This window comes from Oncorhynchus mykiss, chromosome 14, assembly GCF_057628025.1.
Source record: "Oncorhynchus mykiss isolate SJ-2025 chromosome 14, ASM5762802v1, whole genome shotgun sequence".
Lineage (NCBI taxonomy): Eukaryota > Metazoa > Chordata > Actinopteri > Salmoniformes > Salmonidae > Oncorhynchus > Oncorhynchus mykiss.
This window is the reverse complement of record NC_143035.1, coordinates 19,486,701-19,510,430: the sequence shown is the minus strand read 5'-3', so window position 1 is coordinate 19,510,430 and position 23,730 is coordinate 19,486,701. Positions and strand designations below refer to the sequence as shown.

Sequence of the window (23,730 nt, the reverse complement as noted above, 5' to 3'; positions counted from 1 at the left end):
AATGTCTGGAACATTGATGGTCCCCAAGAACACAGTGGCCTCCATCATTCTTAAATGGAAGAAGTTTGGAACCACTAAGACTCTTCCTAGAGCTGGCCGCACACTCAAACTGAGCAATCGGGGGAGAAGGACCTTAGTCAGGGAGGTAACCAATAACTCTTGACAGAGCTCCAGAGATCCTCTGTGGAGATGGGAGAACCTTTCAGAAGGACAATCATCTTTGCAGCACTCCACCAATCAGGCTTTTATGGTAGAGTGGCCAGATGGAAGCCACTCGTCAGTAAAAGGCACATGACAGCCCACTTGGAGTTTGCCAAAAGGCACCTTAAGACTCAGACCATGAGAAACAAGATTCTCTGATCAGATGAAACCAAGATTGAACTATTTGGCTTGAATGCCAAGTGTCACGTCAGAAGGAAACCTGGCACCATCCCTACGGTGAAGCATGGTGGTGGCAGCATCATGCTATGGGGATGTTTTTTAGCGGCAGGGAGATCGAGGGAATGATGTACAGAGCAAAGTACTGAGAGATCCTTGATGAAAAGCTGCTCCAGAGCGCTCAGGACCTCTCTTTCTTTCTCTCTCTCGGAGGACCTGAGCCCTAGGACCATGCCCCAGGACTACCTGACATGATGACTCCTTGCTGTCCCCAGTCCACCTGGCCGTGCTACTGCTCCAGTTTCAACTGTTCTGCCTTATTATTATTTGACCATGCTGGTCATTTATGAACATTTGAACATCTTGGCCATGTTCTGTTATAATCTCCACCCGGCACAGCCAGAAGAGGACTGGCCATCCCACATATGCTCTCTCTAATTCTCTCTTTCTTTCTCTCTCTCGGAGGACCTGAGCCCTAGGACCATGCCCCAGGAATACCTGACATGATGACTCCTTGCTGTCCCCAGTCCACCTGACCGTGCTGCTGCTCCAGTTTCAACTGTTCTGCCTTATTATTATTCGACCATCGATCATTTATGAACATTTGAACATCTTGGCCATGTTCTGTTATAATCTCCACCCGGCACAGCCAGAAGAGGACTGGCCACCCCACATAGCCTGGTTCGTCTCTAGGTTTATTCCTAGGTTTGGGCCTTTCTAGGGAGTTTTTCCTAGCCACCGTGCTTCTACACCTGCATTGCTTGCTGTTTGGGGTTTTAGGCTGGGTTTCTGTACAGCACTTTGAGATATCAGCTGATGTACGAAGGGCTATATAAATAAATTTGATTTGACCTCAGACTGGGGCGACGGTTCACCTTCTAACAGGACAATGACCCTAGGCTTCGGGACAAGTCTTTGAATGTCCTTGAGAGACCAGAGACTTGTGCCTTGAACCGAATCAAACATTTCTGGAGTGACCTGAAGATAGCTGTGCAGTGACACTCCCCATCCAACCTGGCCTGAGTTTGAGAGGATCTGCAGAGAAGATGTGCCAAGCTTGTAGTGGCATTATCAAGGCTGTAATTGCTGCCAAAGGTGCTTTAAAAAAAAGTGTTTTATTTAACTAGGCAAGTCAGTTAAGAACACATTCCTATTTTCAATGACGGCCTAGGAATAGTGAGTTAACTGCCTTGTTCAGAACAACAGATTTTTATCTTGTCATCTCTTCAATCTTGCAACCTTTCAGTTTGCCGCCCCAGGTAGCCTAACCCCTGTGCTTCAACAAAGTACTAAGTACTAAGTATTTCATTTGAAAAAATTCCCCAAAACATTTTTTGCTTTGTCATTATGGGATATTGTATGTAGATTGACGAGGGGGAAAAACAAACATTTGAATCCATTTTAGAATAGAATGTGTAAGAGTCAAGGAGTCTGAATACTTTCTGAATGCACTGTATATTCAGTTATGTTTTTTGTTTTATAGGTTGGCACATGAACGTACCATCCTTCATGTTTGGCAGTTATATTTCTATTGAAGTATTTAGACTAACTAGAGTATTTAAATCATGTGTGGTTTATTTGTCATGAGGTGAGGTTATCTCTGTGTATAGCATAAATTAGTGTAACAAGACTTTGCGATGCTCTCAGAGAGATCATAATTGTTTGTACGATATTATATTAATTCAAATTATGAAAAATGTACCTTTGACTCTTTCATTGTCCATACATGCCGAAATCGCAACGGCCTGCGTATTCTCGGACACATTAAATCTGAGTTATATCAGCCGCCGTAGATTCGTGACGTAATTTTCGACTTCGGTTGTGATTGGCCGTTTCAATAGTCGCGGGCTACTTGAACTCAGAACAAGCAACTTTTCTGCATTAATATATATTTTCAGAGGACAAGGGACTGTATCTAGGTAAAGGTTGCGCGGTGGTTAGCTACATTTATTGGATTTAGTCAAAGAGCATGGCGAGCTAATGTCGGTTTTCATGCAGAAGATGATTTTGTCTCAACGTTAAGTAGTGTTTTAAATTTGCAGCTCAGAATTACGTTGTTGCCATCTCAACACCCCAGACTTGTCTGTGCGATATCTTATGCTACTGTAGCTAGCTTGCTAACACAGGTAGCCTCTTTGTGCTATCTTGTACAATTTGTAAATTCGTTTTTATATTCATTGCAGTATTTCTTTACCAAGTTTTTATTTTCTTTGTAGCAAAGTGGACGTTTCTGCAGTGACTTGTTTGAGCCAGAAACTGAGAATAACAACATGTCAGAAACAAACCAAGGACAAGGAAGCGCGGTTGACGTTCCGCTGCCAGAATACCAAAACCAAGAGAATATGCTGTCCAGACTGAGGGGTCCAATCAAAAACCGGGCAGACAACCAGGAGAACATTGTCCCCAAAGCCTCACAGAGAACAGTTCTGGGAGGTTTGCAAAACAATCAATGCAGCAATCCTCAAAACACAACACAGGTTAGTAATTTCTAGCTAGCCACAAGCCAGCGAACACTACACAAACACTTGTTGCCTAGCTATCATAATTGGCATGTAGATTGAGCTAGGTTGTTACCTACCAAAAATGATCACCTTAGGACAACACTCATAATTTTAAGTCATATTTTCACGGCCAATAGTAGTGTTTAATTTACATCTGATTATTTATTTCATATTCACCTTACGGTATTCAAAGTGTGTATTGTTAATGTCCGCTAACTAGCTAGGTACCCTCCTAAGTAGTCCGCCATTTTATGCGGTCAACGTCTTGTTAAACGTCTTGCTTTCTCATGGCATTCTTCCCATTTCATCAAATAATTTATTAATTAGCATGACATGGCTAGGTGGAACTGACTCAATGTTGAAACCATGGGCACTGAAATATTTAACCTTTCATTTCAGTTGCTGTCCTGCAAAAATGAAAGTGAAGTACCTAGAAGTTATGCAGAGAAGCTGAGTACCAAGCCGCCAGCTTTTCAGATTCACCTGGATGAGCCAGATTCGGCTTTCTCCAGGAAAATGGTGTCCTTCAAAGCCAACCCTTCCATAGAGATGTACCCCCTGAAACTGAACCCTACAGTTACCTGTCTCAGGCAGCCTCTGGCTTCTCTTGACATACCTGCCACATGTGTGTCTAACATGGATCTTAGTTTTGGTGGTGAGTATTTGTAATACACCTGGCCAAATGATTGAAAATGTCCCTTTACCCTTTATAACACGGAGGTGCTCATGTTAATGTTTAATGTGTCTATGGATTAGAAAGTCACAACATTTTCCAATTCTCTATATAGATTGTCCCATGGATATGTCAGTTATTGAAGGGGAAGAGAAGCCAGTTCACATGACTGCGGCAACAGAGTATGCTTCAGAAATACATGCGCATCTCAGGGAAATGGAGGTGAGCAAACCCATTCATTGTTCAGTTGTCACACAAATCACTGAACCATGACTACAGAGTTGTCCTTTTGTGCTTTTGTCCCTAGGTTAAGTCCAGACCAAAAGCAGGCTACATGAAAAAGCAGCCAGACATAACCTACAGCATGCGGGCTATCCTTGTTGACTGGCTGGTGGAGGTTGGTGAGGAGTACAAGCTCCAGAACGAGACTCTATACCTTGCTGTGAACTACATTGACCGTTTCCTGTCTTCCATGTCAGTCCTGCGGGGGAAGCTGCAGTTGGTCGGAACCGCCGCCATGCTGTTGGCCTCGTAAGTGTTGTCAACCCCACAGCATCCTTATAAAGGGATTGTTCACCTTTTTGTGTGCCGTGTAAACCAAGTTTTTTTCTATTGTTGTATAGAACCCACTGTATTAGGCCTTTCTCCCAAATTAATAGAAAAGGTTGGCACCAACATCTGACTAATTAAACTTGGTTGGAACTGTTCCTTCAAATGAAATTCAAACCTAGAGATGAAGTACTCCTTTACTTGATTGTGTCAAGCTAAGCAATGTTTGCTTTGATCACTCACTGGTTTTCATTCAAATGCAGGAAGTTTGAAGAGATCTACCCCCCAGAGGTGGCAGAGTTCGTTTATATCACGGACGACACCTACACAAAAAAGCAAGTGTTGCGAATGGAGCATCTGGTGCTTAAAGTGCTCTCCTTTGATTTGGCCTCTCCCACCATCAACCAGTTTCTCACCCAGTACTTTCTCACCCAGCCTGTCAGCAACAAGGTGGAGAGCTTGTCAAGGGTGAGTAGACTACACATTGTAGTGGTGTTCACAGCTTGTAATTTAAAGTCCTACTCTAATCTGTTTCACTTCATTTAATACTTGATTTACTTAAAAAGGGCACATCTCAATAGGTGGTCCAGGTATCACAACATGGCACAAGTGGGAGGGTGGGCCTTCACTCTTTTGTTCTCTATCTCAAACGGGGTGGGGGGGGCTGATCTCATCAGTCCTTATCAGACCAACTCCTTGAGTGCCCTACTCCCTGATGTTTGCAGTTGTCTAAACACTATTTTGCCTAACTTTTTTATTTATTTACCCTTTAGTGTGTACTACAATCAATTTATTCTTTGGATATCACTTCAACAGTGAACAAAAAAAATCTATAGAGCTTGTCAAGGTTGAAATTGTTCTATATATATTATTATTTTTTGTCTTAAATGTTGTCTTTGTTTCCTTAGTTCCTAGGGGAGCTCAGTCTAGTAGACTCGGACCCATTCCTGAAGTACCTCCCCTCTCAGACTGCTGCTGCCGCCTTTGTTTTGGCAAACCACACTATAACAGGAAGCTCATGGGTAAGTTTGCATTGCTGCGCTAAGTGTTCTAGCAGGGTAGGAATTTCATTGCCCTCCGGTTCGGCCGTGAAGCCCAACTCAAAATAAAGCATAAATGTAGAATCTTAAACAGGTCTTTGCCTCAGTGCAGTAAGCCCGGTTTTGGTAGCTGCCGCTAACAGGAATTCTCTCCCTGTGAGTATATATGCCACTGGCTCACACTGTCTAGCTCCCTGAGTAGTCCAACATTCAACTTTTTTTGGCCTTTTGAACCTCATGTTAATATGGAAGGCTTTAGTAATAGTGGCTTTTTTTAGTCTCACTTGCTGCCTAAACTTTCCTATTGATGGGCCATAACATTTATGTTAATTCACTTCATCACAACTGAGTGAACTTTGTATAACCAAGATTTACAGCTGCTAATGTTCTTGGTGCATCAACCAATTAGTCACTGATGGTCAAGTGGCCGTGTAACATTTAATTCTGCACCTAAACTTGGCACAAACTATTATTTCCACCTTGCTAAAGTTAGTGCTGTATTAAGTATGCTTTTGTAAGATTTATATTTGAAAAGTACTCTATTCCCCTGTTGACAGGTTTGCTTACTGACCACATGGGAATACAGACTCTCTTCCCTCAATGTTGCCATGCTTTTCAATTCCCAGGCTCCACCCTGACACGCAGTCTCTTGATTGTTTGATCTTTATTTTCCACACTGAAGTTTAAGCTTAACATTCTCCTTAAACAACCGTAGCATGAGATTGTCATACCCTGAAAAGACGGGTTGACTGCCTGTTCAATTGCAGTATTTTATTTATCCAATTTTTTTCCTAAATTCGGATCTTTTGTCAACTGAAATCTTAGCCCTAAATTAGAATGTTAGAATTTTTCTGACAGTTTGTTTTATTTCAGTCCAAGTCTCTGGCAGAGGTGACTGGCAACTCTTTAGAAGACCTGATGCCATGCATAGAGGATCTGCACCAAATGTACCGCAATGCTGCTACGCATGCACAGCAGTCGGTGAGGGAGAAGTACAAGTGTGCCAAGTAAGTACACCGTATAGAATGGATACTACTTGTTCATATGGTAATTTTCTAGATTTCTATTAGCTTGAACATAATGGTTGGTCTGAATGAATGTTGCATGTTGGTTGTTTCTACCATAGTGTTTCTCTCTCTAGGTACCAAGAGGTCTCTCTCATCGAGCCCCCGGTGAAACTGTCTTTGGAATGATTTTTTTTGTGCATATTTATTTTTTAATACACGTCTCATAATGCCAGAATTTCAATAACTGAACTCATGGCTGCAGTCTTGGATGTGGACAACATTTTTAGATTTTTAAAAAATGTGCATTTTATATGTACATTCCTGTAGGATGGTTATTTTATGCTTGATGCAGCCCTGGGCTTTAATGTCGTTAATCAAGCAATGTCATGTTTCTCTTCTTACTAGACAAATGTTTGCAGTGTTTTTTAACTGCTTAAAAGCTGTAAAGATTAGTCTCACTTTCTGTATCTTTGTAATAAACCTGTAGCTTATTTTCCCCTCTGCAACTAATAGATACTTTTGAATATTTCCTGACAAATCTGGCTAACCATGGTTTGGTTTTCTATGACAACTTTACTTTATATGGGTTGTCTGGGTGTGGTTGATTTGTTATTTTTATTACACAAGTTAATTCTGGGTAATGATATTCTAGTATAATTTGGAAGTTTAAATCTAGCTAATTTGACTCGACATACTGCGAAAGTTTGTCTGCCTCTTTTCTTTATCTTAAATCACTTGTCTCATGTCTTGACATTCATTGGTTAACAATTAATGACTCATCCGCTCTGTATAATGTCTCTTGTAAATAAATTCCATTCCCACAGACCCTTGGTTATTAATCCTTCCTGTTTAAAATGTATTGTACTTCATACTATTCTGGAAGAGGTTCAGGGTAGTAGCACCATGTAAGATGGCTTTCTAATTTGAAAGGAAAGTTTCAAATCACAATTTGTGGGTGGCTTCAGTGAAATGTCAGTATTGCATGTCTTGTTGTGGCCTCTTGGGGGCAGCAGAACACTACTGCTCCCTTGCCTTAGTGCAGCATTTCCCAAACGCAGTCCTTTGGACCCCAAGGCACTACACCACTGATTCAAATAATCAAAGCTGGAGTTCATTTATATGAATTAGCTATGTAGTGTTAAACCAAAAACAAGGACTGAGTTGGGGAAATGCTGCCTTTGTGAATACATTTTCACCCCCCAAAAAATGTTCACCTCCTTGCAGAGAAATTTGAGTAACAACACTGATTTTGTTATAGCGCAAATAGTCTGGTTAAAGTAACATGGTGTTTCCAACTAGTCGCTTTGTCCTTTTTAAAGTTAGCTTTTCAAAATGTCTTACCATCTGTAGATATAATTTGTTCTGTATTATGAATAGGTTACTGTTGTGAATAGTTTGTCTGTGTACCCATTATTCCCTCAACTTGGAGAGGAATGCTTTTAGTTACATGTCATGGTGATAGAATGGAAGTTCAATGGCCTATTTAGACAGGTTCAAAAACGAACTCCTGTGGCTGATTCTGTTGCAAAATTATTCTTAAATGGAGCTGGGAGGGACTTACCTGAATCTGTCCAATAAACACTTGGCTTAGTGATTACACACCTGGTTTCAGTGGTAATCACACTTCCTCGCCACTATCCCGTTTGAGTTATTTTACTTAAGTTACAAATGATGCTGTATGTAGCATGTCATCTGCTAGGAGACGACAAAATAATCAAATATTGTAACTTAACTGAAAGTCCTCAGCCACCAAGCTCTGGTTGAAAATCATGACTTAGTCATCTATTAAAGCCATGAAATGCAGCTGAATACACATTTAAACAAAGACAGGCAGATTGTGGATGTCATTTTCAAATTGAATGGGTGTTTTTTGGGGGGGGGGGGGGGTGCGTGTTTCAATGATACAGGCATCATGCAAGAGAAGGTGTATATGAATGCTTGAATTCATGTCCTGGCGTTTGAAAAATAGATCTAGACACCTGTGCCATAAATGTATTATGGTTGGCATCTGGCTCTATTTTAAAGCCACCATTCAAAGCCTGGGCTCCCATTTAAATTTGATGAAAGCTGCGTAACAGATACATTTAAGGGAGATATGATTGTTTCAAAAAATGCTATTTGAAAATTTCACGCAAGATTTAGCCATCAGAACTCCTAGTCCTAAAGAAAGGAATGGCAGTTCTTCACAAAGGCAACAATTGTTTCCATTCTGAAGATGTGATATAAAACGAGCAGTCTGATCATGTCAAATGTCTTATGACAATTTAACTACACAATGTTTCAGTCGAACTGCTACTTCAATGACCACATGACGATTAAACATGTTTTCTATTCCAAGCTGGCCTGTGATTTGATTCTTTGCCTGCAAGTGAACAGGTAGCCAATGGCAGTGAGGGGGGCTTCTTGCTCTGTGTGTGTGTTCCTACGTGTGTGTATGCACCGGTGGTGATACATTGTTCTGGCTCTGTACGGCGAGCGCTGAGTACAGAGCCCAGCAACAGAATGCTTACCACCCATTTACCCAGTCTATCTTTACGGGTGCACACGTCTACACTATGGACCACTTCTCCTCTAGATAACGATATGAGACAACTCAACAGGAATATCTAAGGAAAAATAAAACCATGGAGGGAAAGAAAATTCCCAAAGCAACCAGCCGCAATGATCTAACATTCTAAAATAAGAACCATGACCACGCCTCGGCACCACTCCAAACGCTAAAGGATCCTGAACGTGTTCAGGGGGGACTCCAGAGCTGACCCATGCCCTCACCGAGGAGGTTCTTGGTGGCGTCCACCTCGCTGCCCATAGCCCTGGGCTGGGGATGGAACCTGAGCGTGTACTTGGGGCTGTTGCTCCTGCTGCTTCTGCTCATGCTGCTACTGCTCTGGATGCTCCTCAAGCAGCTGAGGAACTCGGTGGGGTCTAGTCTGCAGCCCGGACGCTCTCTGAGGGACCCTCGCCATGGTCAGAGAGGAAACTATGTCGTATGAGGGAAGAAGTGTGTGCTGGCTTTGTTGAACTGTGTCTCAGTCTATTGGACTGTGCCAGAGACTTGGTTGGAAGGAAAGGCTGTCTTTTCTGAAAGGGCTAAAGATCTTGTCATAAGAAAATGCTTTCTTAAGCGGTGTCAGACTTTGCTGTAGACCTGTCATAAGGAACAATAGTATTTTCTGAAAGGGTGTTGGACTATCCCTCACAGCTTGTGGAAAGAAAATACTGTTTTCTCTTGAAATCTGATTGAATGTATCTAATGGTTTGTAGAACACTTACATAAAACCTTCCACAGAAGTGTGTTTGACTGTGCCTCACAGCTTGTTGACTGACGAGCTACACACTACGGAGCTTATAACCTGATATAAATTGCTTATTCTTCAGTCTGTTGAACAATGGATCGTAGAAACCAGAGAAGTGCTTCAGACTGCTTAGTTGTGTCTAACAGAGACGGTGACTCAGCAATCCTTGTTTCATCATCAGTGTATGTGTTTTATCTTATTTCTATGTATGTATTGTACATAATGTATTCACCATTATATCAGTATATATTTTCTGAAGAGTGCATACAGTGTAAGATAGCCTACAATGTCGAATTTCTGAGAATATACTCTGATATTAAACGGATAGTTCACCCAAATTGCACATTGATTTCCTTACCCTGTAAGCAATCTAAGGTATGGCAGCAATCCATGCTTTGGTTTTATTTCCCTGGCACTGTTTCCTAATGCTAATGTTTTAGCATTTGTGGCACGAAACCCATTCATGTCTTGATACGGTTATTAGCATTTTTCGCACATCATGTTCAAATCATCTAAGTGACTGTTGAGATTCACAAAAAAAATGTAGATACTTTTGGATGATTTGGACATGATGCCCAAAAATGCTAATATTGGTACAAGGACTCTATCACCATTAGTTATTGATATCTTCATGCAATTTGTACTGCACATAAACATACCACACATATTGACCTACTTCTATTCATCTTTTATTAAATGCATTTTCACAGTCACTTTCAAAAATCAACATTACCAAGAGAAAACACGCAAGATCCAATCTGCATTTTGATATATGCTGATTAAAGCAATACATTCAGGATGGCAATTTGCACTCCTCTCATCTCAATGGTGATTTGGTTGGAGAGTATTGAGGAAATGTCTCCAATGAAATATCTGAGCTTGAAGTGAGCTTGGCCATTTGTTTAGGTAGATCTACCCCACAGCCATGTCAAACCAATTACTGAATGAGTCCCTTTAAGAAAAGGGTAATATATTTAATGTTGTACTGCCTTGGGCATGGATATATGTAACTAAGGGTCTAACCCAATGGTCTATATAAACCCTGGATTGCTGACGCTGTGTATTGGCCATTGAGAGGCTTTTAAGCCACCGGTCGGCCATATTGGCTCTCCCTAGTAGGAGCAGTCCTCCATAGAAATGAATGGAATTCAACAGTATTTCATTTAAATGTTTCAAGGACAAAATTACATCTATTTAAGTATTTTTGTTGTAGTGGGGAAAGCAGCACTCTAAATACTTTAAGGAAAATGTTTTTAGATATTTTGAAATTTGTATGTTTAGATCACATAATATAATTTAAAAGTATGCATTAAAGTGTCTGTAATAAAATAAAGGTGTCAGAAACTAACGTAGACATTAATACAAGCATTTTTACCCCTTCCAAAATGTCTTTGGCTTCAATACAGAGCCCCATGTCAGTCATCCAGGGTTTATACACATCATTGGTCTACCTCTTCCAACCCATGCTGTTTGGATGCTCTGTGTTTTGCCTCTATAGGAAGCTGTGTGTGTGCATGCGCCCGCAGGTATGTTTGTGTATGACACTACATTTTTAATCCATGAACATTTTGTTTCTATTAGATTGTTCACCGTTACGTCGGTACTTCGGAATGTGCTTGATTGACAATGTAAGCATTTCTGTGTTTCCCCAGAACATGTCATTCAGTAGCTCTTGAGTTCATCCATGTACATGCCCATGGGGGTGCCAGGTGTGTGTGTTTACTATGTTGTAATGAATGGGAAGATTTTTTTTTCAATGAAAGACTACAGCTAATCAATGATGTCCTCAGCTCAAGGGTTAATGAAGCTCACAACAACAAAATGCATCCTTGACTTAGCTCCGTTGTAGTCCCATTTGTGTCATTGTATATTTGAATATAAATACACTGTCACAAATGGCCTTAGGCTCCATTGAATGATCAACATTGTACCTCAGCAAAAATACTCACGTGGCATCAATATACAAAACATTATTCTCTGAATAAAACAATTACAATGGCAGGAAGTTGTAGATAAATAATGACAAAATCTTCTTGTTTTCACCAACAAAGCTTTATTTAATATGGGCAAGGATGAGTTATTTTGTGCTGCACTGCTTATTTGTTGCGCTGAGATTTAGCAACAACCTTGACAAGAAACGTATGTTTTATATTCCTTTGCCCATCACATACACAACCTAAGTGGGATTACTTTAACTATCATGTGCCTAAACTAACCACAGAGGCCCCAAACCTCTAGACGTCAAACATCATAACAGTCAAGGAATTTGAACAGTTCAAATTCCTTGGTAACAGTGGGTCCATCCACTTCACTAACTAAAGCCACATAAAACTGTAGATAAGGACTCAAACTGGGCATAGGGACACATATGGCTATGATGAGAATTCAGTATGTGACCTGTTGGGTACTATGTTCTGTACAATCATGATTCATCAATGTCACGGCTGATGGTGTGTGAGCCAACACTGGAGGCGGCGTCACAAAGCATCTTTCTATTTTTCTGGGTGCAGGCGTTCAGTGGTTGACTCATGTCGTCTGTCACCACTTGGTCATCTGCAGGGCTTAATAAACCAAAATACACCTCTCTTCTCTCTCCATGGTTTTAACCTTCGCTATAGTAACGGTAACAGATTCTGCACCAGTCAACACATATCTGAGGGGGTGATTGAAGTAAACACTCCAACAATTAATTAATTTGATATTGAAGTTGATGGATGGATGAGCAACTGAATGAACAAATTAATCAATATGGTCCGAAGGGGTGTGGTATATTACTAATATACCACGGCTAAGGGACCTTAGCCGTGGTATATTGGATATATACCACAAACCCCCCAAGGTGCCTTATTGCTATTATAAACTGTTTTAACAATGTAATTAGAAGAGTAAAAATAAATGTTTCGTCATACCCGTGGTATACGGTCTGTTATACAACAGGTAGGTATAATCCTGACTGCTGATTACTTAAAACCACATTCCAGACAGTGTCTATTCCACAAGTTCCCGCTGGCTAAATCTATGACTTTAAAATGCCTATTTACTCTGTTTCATCTGACTGTGCAACCCACTGTCTCATCAGCACTTTATAAACTTGATCTCCACTATAAAAAGCATCTAACTTTTATTTTAGACTACCTAGTTTTTAACAGCGGAGATTTGTAAAAACATGTCTGTCTGTCTTTCTGACATTTGCAACATTGTTTCAAATTTAAAATTTGATCTCCAGCTGTCCAATAGTAATGAACATGTTGGGAGTTGGAATGAGACAGTCTCAGCCAGTCAAAATAATGAATCAGCTGGCATCATTTTTATGGATATATACAAAGAAATGTAAATTGAAAAGAGGTCAAACGAAAGGAAGTGCAGCTAGTTTGCAGTCTTTCCAGCTTCAGTTTGAAGTGATTGTGTTAGCTGTGTTGTTGGCTAGCTCCTCTGAACAATATTTTCCTGACGAGTGAGCACATTTTCTATGCCAGTCGAAATCGCAAATCATAAATTCATTGTTATGGATGTATCCAAATAAATGTCACTAGAAAACAACTTAAACAATTGCAAATGCGGCTACTTTGGTGTTATTCTGGCTGCACTTTTTGACGTAACTGTAAATTAGCCGTAGTTGGCTAGCTAGCAAGCAAGGGATTAGAACATTTGCCAGCCAGTCTGGCAATGGAACATTTAGAGCGAACGACGTCCATAGATACAGAAAAAAAAAAGACTGAATGACTGTGTCGAGCCTCTAGCAACCAAACCGATAGAAAGAGGACCAGCCAGCTTGGGTAGCAACGTTAGATTTGTGTCGGGACTATATCTTGTGAAAGGATGAAGTAGTATGAATTAATTCATCAAAATAAAGTTAGTGAAAATGTTAATCATTATTTGAATATGCTGGTAACCTGTTGTATAAAAGTGATAATGCCCTCGAAGCTGGTGCTTGGAAGATATATTGGCATGGTTTGCTGGCCCGAGACAAAGCCTAACAACACTATGCCAATATATCCTCCAAGCACTGACTTCTCAGGCATTAACACTTGGATATATCATGGCTTTCAACCAATCAGCATTCAGGGCTCGAACCACCCGGGTTTATAATAAGCTTTATACCATCTGTAATGTGATGACTGGACAGCTATATAAAATGGAGCAGTGTTGTGAGTGATATATTTAAGATATTTTCCTTCAATTAAAATAATTAAATTCATACCAAATTAAAATAATAGCAAACATGTTAGCTCCTTTTGATTTTTTTATTGATTCTAAGGTTATAGTAGAAACACTTGGTTTTTACTGTGAGTTCAGAACCGGAGAAACAGGCTTGCTGTTTTTTCACCCACGTCTAGAACCTCACACTGCACAGATCCCAAGGTGACAAAAAATACTGACAAAGCAGTATTTAAATGGGAATGGAACCGCTAGGCTTTAGAACACCAGCTAAGACCATAACCTCTGTGTGCATTAATGAGAAAAATTTGCTGGTGCCAAACCACATATGAAAACATGCATATTTTGAAAGCTGAGAAACAGGCCTTTCAAATGATATGCCATACAATAGCAGCGCATCAATCAAATGGTAATCGGTCAAGAAAAATAGACCTATGAAAATGTGTATCTTATACAAAAATCTATGCTTTTTTCCCAAACAACTGCCATTTACACTACTTCCTAATAAAGACGGAGATAAAATTAGAGCTTATTGAGTCTTCATTAGTTTGTAAGGATTGATCATCTGTATTCAGTATAGTAATAACCTTTACTGTGAATGAGTTACAGCCGGTTTAGTGACCAGTGGTATTTTTCTAGAATTCTATGGAATGCTCTGTGATCAGACACTTTCCTCTTAAACACACACTCTATGCACCAAAACATACACTGATTAAACTGATTAAAGGTAACAGTAGAACTAACACAATAACTGGCTCATGGAAGCACTTCTCTAAGCGAGAGGTATATTATACATTTCTATTCATGCTACCTTTTAAATTCTTGATCCTAATGATATAGACCAAGGTGTAAAACAGCCGAGGTGATAGAGCAACGACTCTGGAATAGAAAACAAAATGTGTATGGGTTGAGAGAGGGTTGGTTTTACAGGTTTACTCGCTCTGGATTGTCAGTACTGCATGTATTCTTGGCTATCGTGCCATGGCTGTCAGTGTCGATTGTAAGTTAAACCTGGGTATTCCTTTATGGGTAGTGTGATGCCTAAGACCCATTAGCGGCCGTCAGAATCTATCTTCCTTTTTTTGTCAGAATAGAACAGGATGTAATGAGGACTACATGCAGTGGCGACCCGTCATTCAGGGCTTGCCTGTTTTGCATGTTATTTTGGCATTAATACAAGTTACATATCAGTTTACAAACAACGTAAAAAAGAATATACACTGCTCAAAAAAATAAAGGGAACACTTAAACAACACAATGTAACTCCAAGTCAATCACACTTCTATGAAATCAAACTGTCCACTTAGGAAGCAACATTGACAATACATTTCACATGCTGTTGTGCAAATGGTATAGACAACAGGTGGAAATTATAGGCAATTAGCAAGACACCCCCAATAAAGGAGTGGTTCTGCAGGTGGTGACCACAGACCACTTCTCAGTTCCTATGCTTCCTGGCTGAAGTTTTGGTCACTTTTGAATGCTGGCGGTGCTTTCACTCTAGTGATAGCATGAGACGGAGTCTACAACCCACACAAGTGGCTCAAGTAGTGCAGCTCATCCAGGATGGAACATCAATGCAAGCTGTGGCAAGAAGGTTTGCTGTGTCTGTCACAGTGTCCAGAGTGTAGTGTCCAGAGCATGGAGGCGCTACCAGGAGACAGGCCAGTACATCAGGAGACGTGGAGGAGGCCGTAGGAGGGCAACAACCCAGCAGCAGGACCGCTACCTCCGCCTTTGTGCAAGGAGGAGCAGGAGGAGCACTGCCAGAGCCCTGCAAATTGACCTCCAGCAGGCCACAAATGTGCATGTGTCTGCTCAAACGGTCAGAAACAGACTACATGAGGGTGGTATGAGGGCCCGACGTCCACAGGTGGGGGTTGTGCTTACAGCCCAACACAGTGCAGGATGTTTGGCATTTGCCAGAGAACACCAAGATTGGCAAATTCGCCACTGGCGCCCTGTGCTCTTCACAGATGAAAGCAGGTTCACACTGAGCACATGTGACAGAGTCTGGAGACACCGTGGAGAACGTTCTGCTGCCTGCAACATCCTCCAGCATGACCGGTTTGGCGGTGGGTCAGTCATGGTGTGGGGTGGCATTTCTTTGGGGGGCCACACAGCCCTCCATGTGCTCGCCAGAGGTAGCCTGACTGCCATTAGGTACCGAGATGAGATCCTCAGACCCCTTGTGAGACCATATGCTGGTGCGGTTGGCCCTGGGTTCCTCCTAATGCAAGACAATGCTAGACCTCATGTGGCTGGCGTGTGTCAGCAGTTCCTGCAAGAGGAAGGCATTTATGCTATGGACTGGCCCGCCCGTTCCCCAGACCTGAATCCAATTGAGCACATCTGGGACATCATGTCTCGCTCCATCCACCAACGCCACGCTGCACCACAGACTGTCCAGGAGTTGGCGGATGCTTTAGTCCAGGTCTGGGAGGAGATCCCACAGGAGACCATCCGCCACCTCATCAGGAGCATGCCCAGGTGTTGTAGGGAGGTCATACAGGCACGTGGAGGCCACACACACTACTGAGCCTCATTTTGACTTGTTTTAAGGACATTACATCAAAGTTGGATCAGCTTGTAGTGTGGTTTTCCACTTTAATGTTGAGTGTGACTCCAAATCCAGACCTGCATGGGTTGATAAATTTGATTTCCATTGATCATTTTTGTGTGAGTATTTAATAAGAATATTTCATTCATTCAGATCTAGGATGTGTTATTTTAGTGTTCCTTTTTTGTTGAGCAGTGTATATCAATGAGTTAATAAAGTCGCATACAAACATTACCTCTTTTTTGTTTTCTTGAGTAAGGCAGCTCCAAAATGCAGGTGTTTCAGCCTAGCTCAGTTCTTTCTGTGGTGTTTGGGCAAGTCAGCATAAAATAGGAGCATTGCGCCGTGTTTGGCTCAGTGTTGTGTCATTCATGGGGACACTACGTCACCGCCAAGTGTAAGTATTTTGTAAGGGTAGACATAAAAAATACAAGCTCTTTGGGTCCTGCCATAGAGTTACATTAGTAGTGCCCTTCCACAAAGGCTTTAGGTCATTGGCCACAGATAAAATCATGTTATATGTACAGTAGCTTTGATTGTACTGATCATGTCAACATCTTATTTTTAAAATCTTAGATAGCAGTCATCATCATGAATCAAGTCGACAATCTACTGGCAAATCCTTTTAAATCCTTGTCAAATGAGCTTCGACTGGGAAAATACGTTTTGAATGGTCATCCAACACAGTATTATATATCCGGTCTCTTTCTCTTTCTTGATTGTGGAATTTTCCCACAAAAGGACCGCTGCGCCATCTTCCTGTTCAAATTAGCTATTTTTTTTAGTCCAACAAATGTCTTATATGCTGCTGCATGAATTATGTAATATGCCAAGGAGACATGTATACTGTAGCTAAGAAAGTTATAGTAAGTGTATGTTGTGCAGTAAGATCTTAGTAGCCCATGTTCCTTACCCTAATAATTTGGTCTATTTTCACATCTTAATTTCGCCAAATATCGGTAGTGCACATGTAACGTTAGCCTATAACATGTTTTTGAGAAATGTAATAATCTAATATTGTAAGAGCCTTCAATGTCTGCTTATATGCCCCCTGTATTTATCCTACGGATCTGACTTGGTGTACAGGGAGAACACTGTAAGAACAGCCCGTGTTCTGAATTCTGTCGCTGTAGATTTCAGAAGTGCTGAACAAATAGTTAAATTGACTACGTCCGTCCTAGCTCACTCATTAATGTCTTAATCGAAATTATGGATGACCTCTTATGCGCTTGTCGTCCCCTTATGCCATAGTTTGTACATCTCAATTGTCAGTAGAAACCACATTTGTTTAAACAAGTCAGCCATATCAGCTATGTTTTTTTAAATGGCAATAAATGAGGCTGAATGAACTGTTTCGCTGCCAGACAAGGCTCTGCTGATAGCCAGGTGTAACAGCGGTAAGGTTTTGTGACTGTTGTTGGGACATCTTTATAGTTCAATTAATGTATAGTGTTGTGTAGTGGCTTTGCTGGCATGCAACACACATATATATTATTTTGGCCCCACCAAGATTTACATGCTAAAATCGCCACTGACTACATGAAATATGTTTTGCATATTTGTAATGGACATATAGAACATGTAGAACTGGTATTGTGATATATATATATATATGTATATAGGTTGTTTTTTCTTCATTTAATTTTTTTTTTCTTCTAACAATTTAATCCAATAAACTGAGCAGGCTGGGCTGACCAACACTTATAGCCTTGCTAGGACTTTCTAAAATGAGCATGCATTTAAAAGATTGTGCTGTTATTATTTCTATTAATATGATCTATTATTGTTACTACTTATTTTTTTACGACTGTTTTGCATGTTATTTGCTTAGTTCTCTTAAAAAGCACCCTCATAGATATTTAGGTTATCATGGGACTGCCCATATTTCCCTCTGGCCAACGCCAATTTGCGGCCAAGGTATTGCCTTAGTCAGGGAGATGGTCTGATGGTCTTAGTGACAACAGACTAGATATGGGGGGATTAGTTAGACTAGACTTTTCCTTTCGAAAGCAGCTCGAACTATAGCCATTGAATTCTACCTTGCAATTCTACCATGCATTATAGGGAAATAAGCTATGACCGCAGCACCGCCGTGCTAAAAAATAACGTTTAGCACGTCCTCTTGTGTACACTTGCTTTTCTACAACGGGTTACCAATTAAATATAAAATGTTATTTTGATAAATGTATTCATAAGCTATACATCCCTCAACGAAAATATGGGTCTAGTCCCGACACAGCTAGCCGGCTGGCCGTTCATCCTGGTTAGGTTGCCAGAGACGCAACCTAGTCGTGAAGTCTTTATGTTCTATATCTTTGGACTTGACCCAGCGCTGCCAACGCTCTTATCACTTGCTGGCTAGCCAACTACGGCTAACACAGTCACGTCAAACTGTGCAGCTAGAATAACAGCAAAGTAACTGCATTTCATTTCGTTTGACCTGTTTTTCTATTGAAATTTGTATAACCATAAAAATTATGCTGATTCATGATTTCGACTGGCTGAGAATAGATGTCCTTCTCCTGACGAATTAATTCTCAATAGGACGTTGAAGATCGAATTTCAATATTGAAACAATGTTGCAAATGTCGAGAAGTCAGCAACATTTGTAGAAGCCCCCGTTGTTGCAAAGCAAATGTTAGGCTAGAAGCAAGCGGAAATAATATCTAGATGCCTTTTACATCAAGATCAAGTTAATGAATTGGCTGGTAGAAGAGTGGATGAGCAGGGATGTCTCAGATGGAACAGAAAATAAGATTCCCATTTTTGTGTCAGAGGCTTACCCGTACGAAACGGGTAAGCCTCTGGGGGGTTTTAGTATGATTAGTTTTAGTATGATTTAGAACGCATCTCAACCAATCCAAATGCTTGTTTTGACTATGGGTTCTGAGTGTTGACGGTTTCCATGCTAAATTATTAGTTTCGCGTTCGTTCTTGGGATAGCTACTCCACTGGCACGGGAGAGATCGCATTTGTAAAATGATACATTCTTGCACAGGTCTTAGAGGCAGACAGGTAGGTTTATACAACCCCCAACTGCTGCAAACCAAATAGTAGCATGTAAAAATAACGTGTAGTCACTTTTTTCCCCCGAGGGAGATAATATTTATGAATTTTCTGCCTGGGCTGCGGGACAGTGGAATTATGAGATTAATACATCATGGTATTGTGCGGGAGTTGTTGTCTCCACATTTATTTATGCCAATGGAGGTTGCTGAGTGGAGGATGGCTCATAATAATGGCTGGAATGGAGCCAATGGAATGGCATCAAACACATAGAAACCATGTGTTTGGTGTATTTGATACCATTCCACATATCCCGCTCCAGCCATTACCATGAGCGTGTCCTCCCAATTAAGGTGCAACCAACCAAGTGTGATTTATGCCTATTTGTCAGGGTGAGAAAGCCTCAGGGCCGGGCCTCCCGGGTGGCGCAGTGGTTAAGGGAGCTGTACTGCAGCGCCAGCTGTGCCATCAGAGTCCTGGGTTCGCGCCCAGGCTCTGTCGTAACCGGCCGCGACCGGGAGGTCCGTGGGGCGACGCACAATTGGCCTAGCGTCGCCCGGGTTAGGGAGGACTCTGATGGCACAGCTGGCGCTGCAGTACAGCTCCCTTAACCACTGCGCCACCCGGGAGGCCCGGCCCTGAGGCTTTCTCACCCTGACAAATAGGCATAAATCACACTTGGTTGGTTGCACCTTAATTGGGAGGACACGCTCATGGTAATGGCTGGAGCGGGATACTAGGGGTGTCCTTGTCTCATCGCGCACCAGCGACTCCTGTGGCGGGCTGGGCGCAGTGTACGCTAGCCAAGGTGGCCAGGTGCACGGTGTTTCCTCCGGCGCATTGGTGCGGCTGGCTTCCGGGTTGGATGTGCGCTGTGTTAAAGAAGCAGCGGCTTGGTTGGTTGTGTATCGGAGGACGCATGACTTTCAACCTTCGTCTCTCCCGAGCCCGTACGGGAGTTGTAGCGATGAGACAAGATAGTAGCTACTACAACAATTGGATACTATGAAATTGGGGAGAAAAAGGGGTAAAAAATGCAAAAAAAAAAAAAAAAAAAGAAAGCCTCAGGGCCATTTTGGAACGGGCCCAACTTTTTAGACCTCTATTTGAGACCCAACATAACAATCCCTGCCAGGATCATTGTGAATGAAACTGTACTTGTACCACAAATAGGGTGCTTTTTCATTTAGAATATCTTGTCAAACAAACAAAAACTGTAACAGTTGGAATTTCACAAACCGTGGGTTTGGTTAACAGTTACACCGCTATTGTTTGTGTATTTCACACCATGTTGAAGTAAAATTCTGAGTTTAATTCTTGTATGGATGCCAACACCAACACGTTCATGTCATCACCAATCAACTGCAAACGACTGACTACCACCACTGATTTCTGTATGCTATCTATGCTAACCAGTTTATACGAACGGGAGTTAGCATTTAGCAGTCTCTTTTTCTAAACCTGAAAAGGGACAACTTCTAAATGTTGCGCAGCTAAAACAGCCAAATATATTAAAATCGGACTCAACTAACCACATTGTGAGCCTGTTACAACTCATAAATCATGATGAATATACACTTTGTAAGATCAGATTAGTTCATTGTGTGCCTATCTGGTTAATGGCACGGTTTGTGTTCTATTGAATCCTTTACCGCATCTATCCTTCCAATGACGCGTTGGTGTCAGTCTTTACTGTGGTATTCCAAGATGGCACTACCCATACCACTAATAAACGGTCATCACTAGTTACTACAGGCACAAAGTCATAATTATGGCTAAACTCCGCCTATTTCTACAATTTAAACCTAACCTCACGGTTGTTTTCCAAACAATTTTGACTTTGTGGCTGTGGTAACTAGAGACAACCCAAATAAACGTTCAAGATCAAAATCCCCAGAATACGTTGTTTCTATGTAAATTGCACATGTTTAGTATTAGTGGACTGAATACATCTCTTTTCTTATCTTTACTTCCTAAAGTGTTTCCATTCCCTTAAGGAAGTCACTTCAACCCAACCAAATCTCATGATCTGATTTGAGAAGTGCTCCCAGACAGTTCTCTCAATATCTCAAAGAGCTGTCAATATCCATGGAAATGTATACTGCTCCATTTCATCAGCCACCTCCTCAGAGTATAGTATTATGGGACCAAATAAGCAGCGGGTGGAAACCGAGACAGACACCTCGATATATGAATTGTATTTATTGTCCCTCTATCAGCACTCGGAAAGTGAGCTGTCCAATGGAATGTATATCATTCTGTCCCAACTGAGGTTGAGATTGTAAATAATAATCCTTCCATATCGACTAGCTGTTGATTCTGAAAAACGACTGCTATGGAGGGGTAAACTCTGTCTGAACTCCAACAGGTGGCAGGGGTATACACACCGCTGCACTGGTAGGCCTACAGTACCCTATAATGTTTCCACTTGCAACAGGAGAACATAAGTAACAAATCATAACTAATAACCTAAAAAAGAATAAGCAATTATACATGCTTCATAATTGTATTATTTAATAATGCTTTACAAATAATTAAATATGTATTAATAGTGGAGGAGACACTATCTGTAACTACTTTATAAATGTTAAAGTAATTCAAGCTAGTTAGTTACCATACAGTCAGGCTGGCGGTTTACAGTGGTTTAAGATTCTCAATATGTTGTTGGAATGTGTTGGTATATTTGCTTCTTTAGCTTTGACTCGACTTCAAAACCCCTTTATTGAAACTAAGAGCTGTATCTTGAAAGTGGTCACTTAATGTGTGTGCAGGACTTAATGTGTGTGCAGGACAGGAATGCGATATGGGAGAGATAGGATACATTTTTTACCTTTATTTAACTAGGCAAGTCAGTTAAGAACAAATTCTTATTTTCACAGTCTTGGAACAGGCTGTGAAACTGCCTGTTAAGGGGCAGAACGACAGATTTGTACCTTGTTAGCTCAGGGATTTGAACTTGCAACCTTCCGGTTACTAGTCCAACGATCTAACCACTAGGCTACCCTGCCGCCCCAAACATGCTTTGTCACAAAGAGGCAAAATCATCTGGCCAAGTGCATAAAGTTCCCTCAGCGCTCACAATAAGCAACCTCTGAGAAATGTCCCTCTACTTCTATTCGATGTGAAAATTATGAATCAGACACCTTATCGATAGCAGCAGCTCATGGTCCTCCTTGAATTAGAAGGCTTTTTTGACTCAATTGAGGAACGTAGTCAGATGAATGTCTTGCTCGAGAAGTGTATGCAACTGGTTCACCTCTGATGCTCACAGGCAATGTGTATTGGAAGAGATTTCTGAATGTTCTTCACCCAGCATGCACCCCTCCAAGCAGACATGATTTATCTACTCATTTGCTGGATGCAGAGTTCAACAGAGTTCATGGGAAGGTCAAGCAAATCATAGAGAAAGCAGACTGTATTGCAATTATCTCTGATGGGTGGTCGAATGTTCGTGGGCAAGGAATAATTAACTACATAATTTCCGCCCCTCAACCAGTATTCTACAAGAGCACAGACACAAGGGACAACAGACACATCAGTCTCTACATTGCAGATGAGCTGAAGGCAGTCATCAATGACCTTGAACCACAGAAGGTATTTGCATTGGTGACAGACAATGCTGCAAACATGAAGGCTGCTTGGTCTAAAGTGGAGGAGTCCTACCCTCACATCACACCCATTGGCTGTCCTGCTTATGCATTTAATCTGCTCCTCAAGGACATCATGGCACTTAAAACAATGGATACACTCTACAAGAGAGCCAAGGAATTGGTTAGGTATGTGAAGGGTCATCAAGTTATAGCAGCAATCTACCTCACCAAGCAAAGTGAGAAGAATAAGAGCACCACATTGAAGTTGCCCAGCAACACCCGTTGGGGTGTTGTTGTCATCATGTTTAACAGTCTCCTGGAGGGGAAGGTGTCTCTCCAAGAAACGGCCATATCATAGTCTGCTGATATGGACAGCCCCATCAAAGAGATCCTCCTGGATGATGTATTTTGGGAGAGAGTGGTAAGCAGCTTGAAACCTATAGCAGTAGCCATTGCACAGATTGAGGGAGACAATGCCATCCTGACTGATGTTCAGACTGCTTGCAGATGTAATAGAATAAATCCGTACTACCCTGCCCACTTCACTGTTGCTCCAAGCAGAGGAAACTGCAGATATGAAATACATCAAAAAGCATGAAGACTTCTGCCTGAAGCCCATACACGCTGCAGCGTACATGTTGGACCCCAAGTATGCTGGCAAGAGCATCCTGTCTGGTGCAGAGATCAACAAGGCCTATGGTGTCATCGATGCCGTGTCTCGCCACCTTGGCCTGGATGAGGGCAAGGTTCTTGGCAGTCTGGCAAAGTACACTTCCAAGCAAGGGCTTTGGGATGGAGATGCAATATGGCAGTTGTGCCAACACATCTCATCAGCCACCTGGTGGAAGGGACTTATTGGATCTGAGGCTCTTTCCCCTGTTGCCTCCATCATCCTCCAAATACCACCAACATCAGCGCTCTGAGGTGGCAACTGCTCCTTGTTTTGGAACACACACACACCAAAGCACGCAA

General features: G+C 41.5%; 2 protein-coding genes across 3 annotated transcripts in view; both read left to right on the top strand.

Annotated features, from left to right (window-relative positions):
- Nucleotides 1–2,167: 2,167 nt before the first annotated feature.
- Nucleotides 2,168–6,973, top strand: LOC110488948 (cyclin-A2). 2 transcript variants are annotated; one of them, XM_036943106.2, is made up of 9 exons: nt 2,168–2,297; nt 2,595–2,855; nt 3,279–3,534; nt 3,668–3,774; nt 3,860–4,083; nt 4,365–4,569; nt 5,010–5,123; nt 6,015–6,148; nt 6,283–6,973. In XM_036943106.2, exons 2-9 carry the CDS (start codon nt 2,649–2,651, stop codon nt 6,332–6,334), a joined length of 1,299 nt encoding a protein of 432 aa, XP_036799001.1. In that variant the 5' UTR covers nt 2,168–2,297; nt 2,595–2,648; the 3' UTR covers nt 6,335–6,973. The 2 variants fall into 2 exon arrangements, with proteins under 2 accessions (XP_036799001.1, XP_036799000.1); XM_036943105.2 differs by having other exon boundaries at nt 2,170–2,504.
- Nucleotides 6,974–8,910: 1,937 nt separating this feature from the next.
- The window catches only part of LOC110487747 (annexin A5-like), a 44,183-nt gene continuing 29,363 nt past the window's right edge, over nt 8,911–23,730 (top strand). Inside the window, exon 1 of the mRNA XM_090198040.1 lies at nt 8,911–9,115. Within this exon, the coding sequence (XP_090054166.1) occupies nt 8,911–9,115 (205 nt within the window). The remainder of the gene's footprint in view (nt 9,116–23,730) is intronic.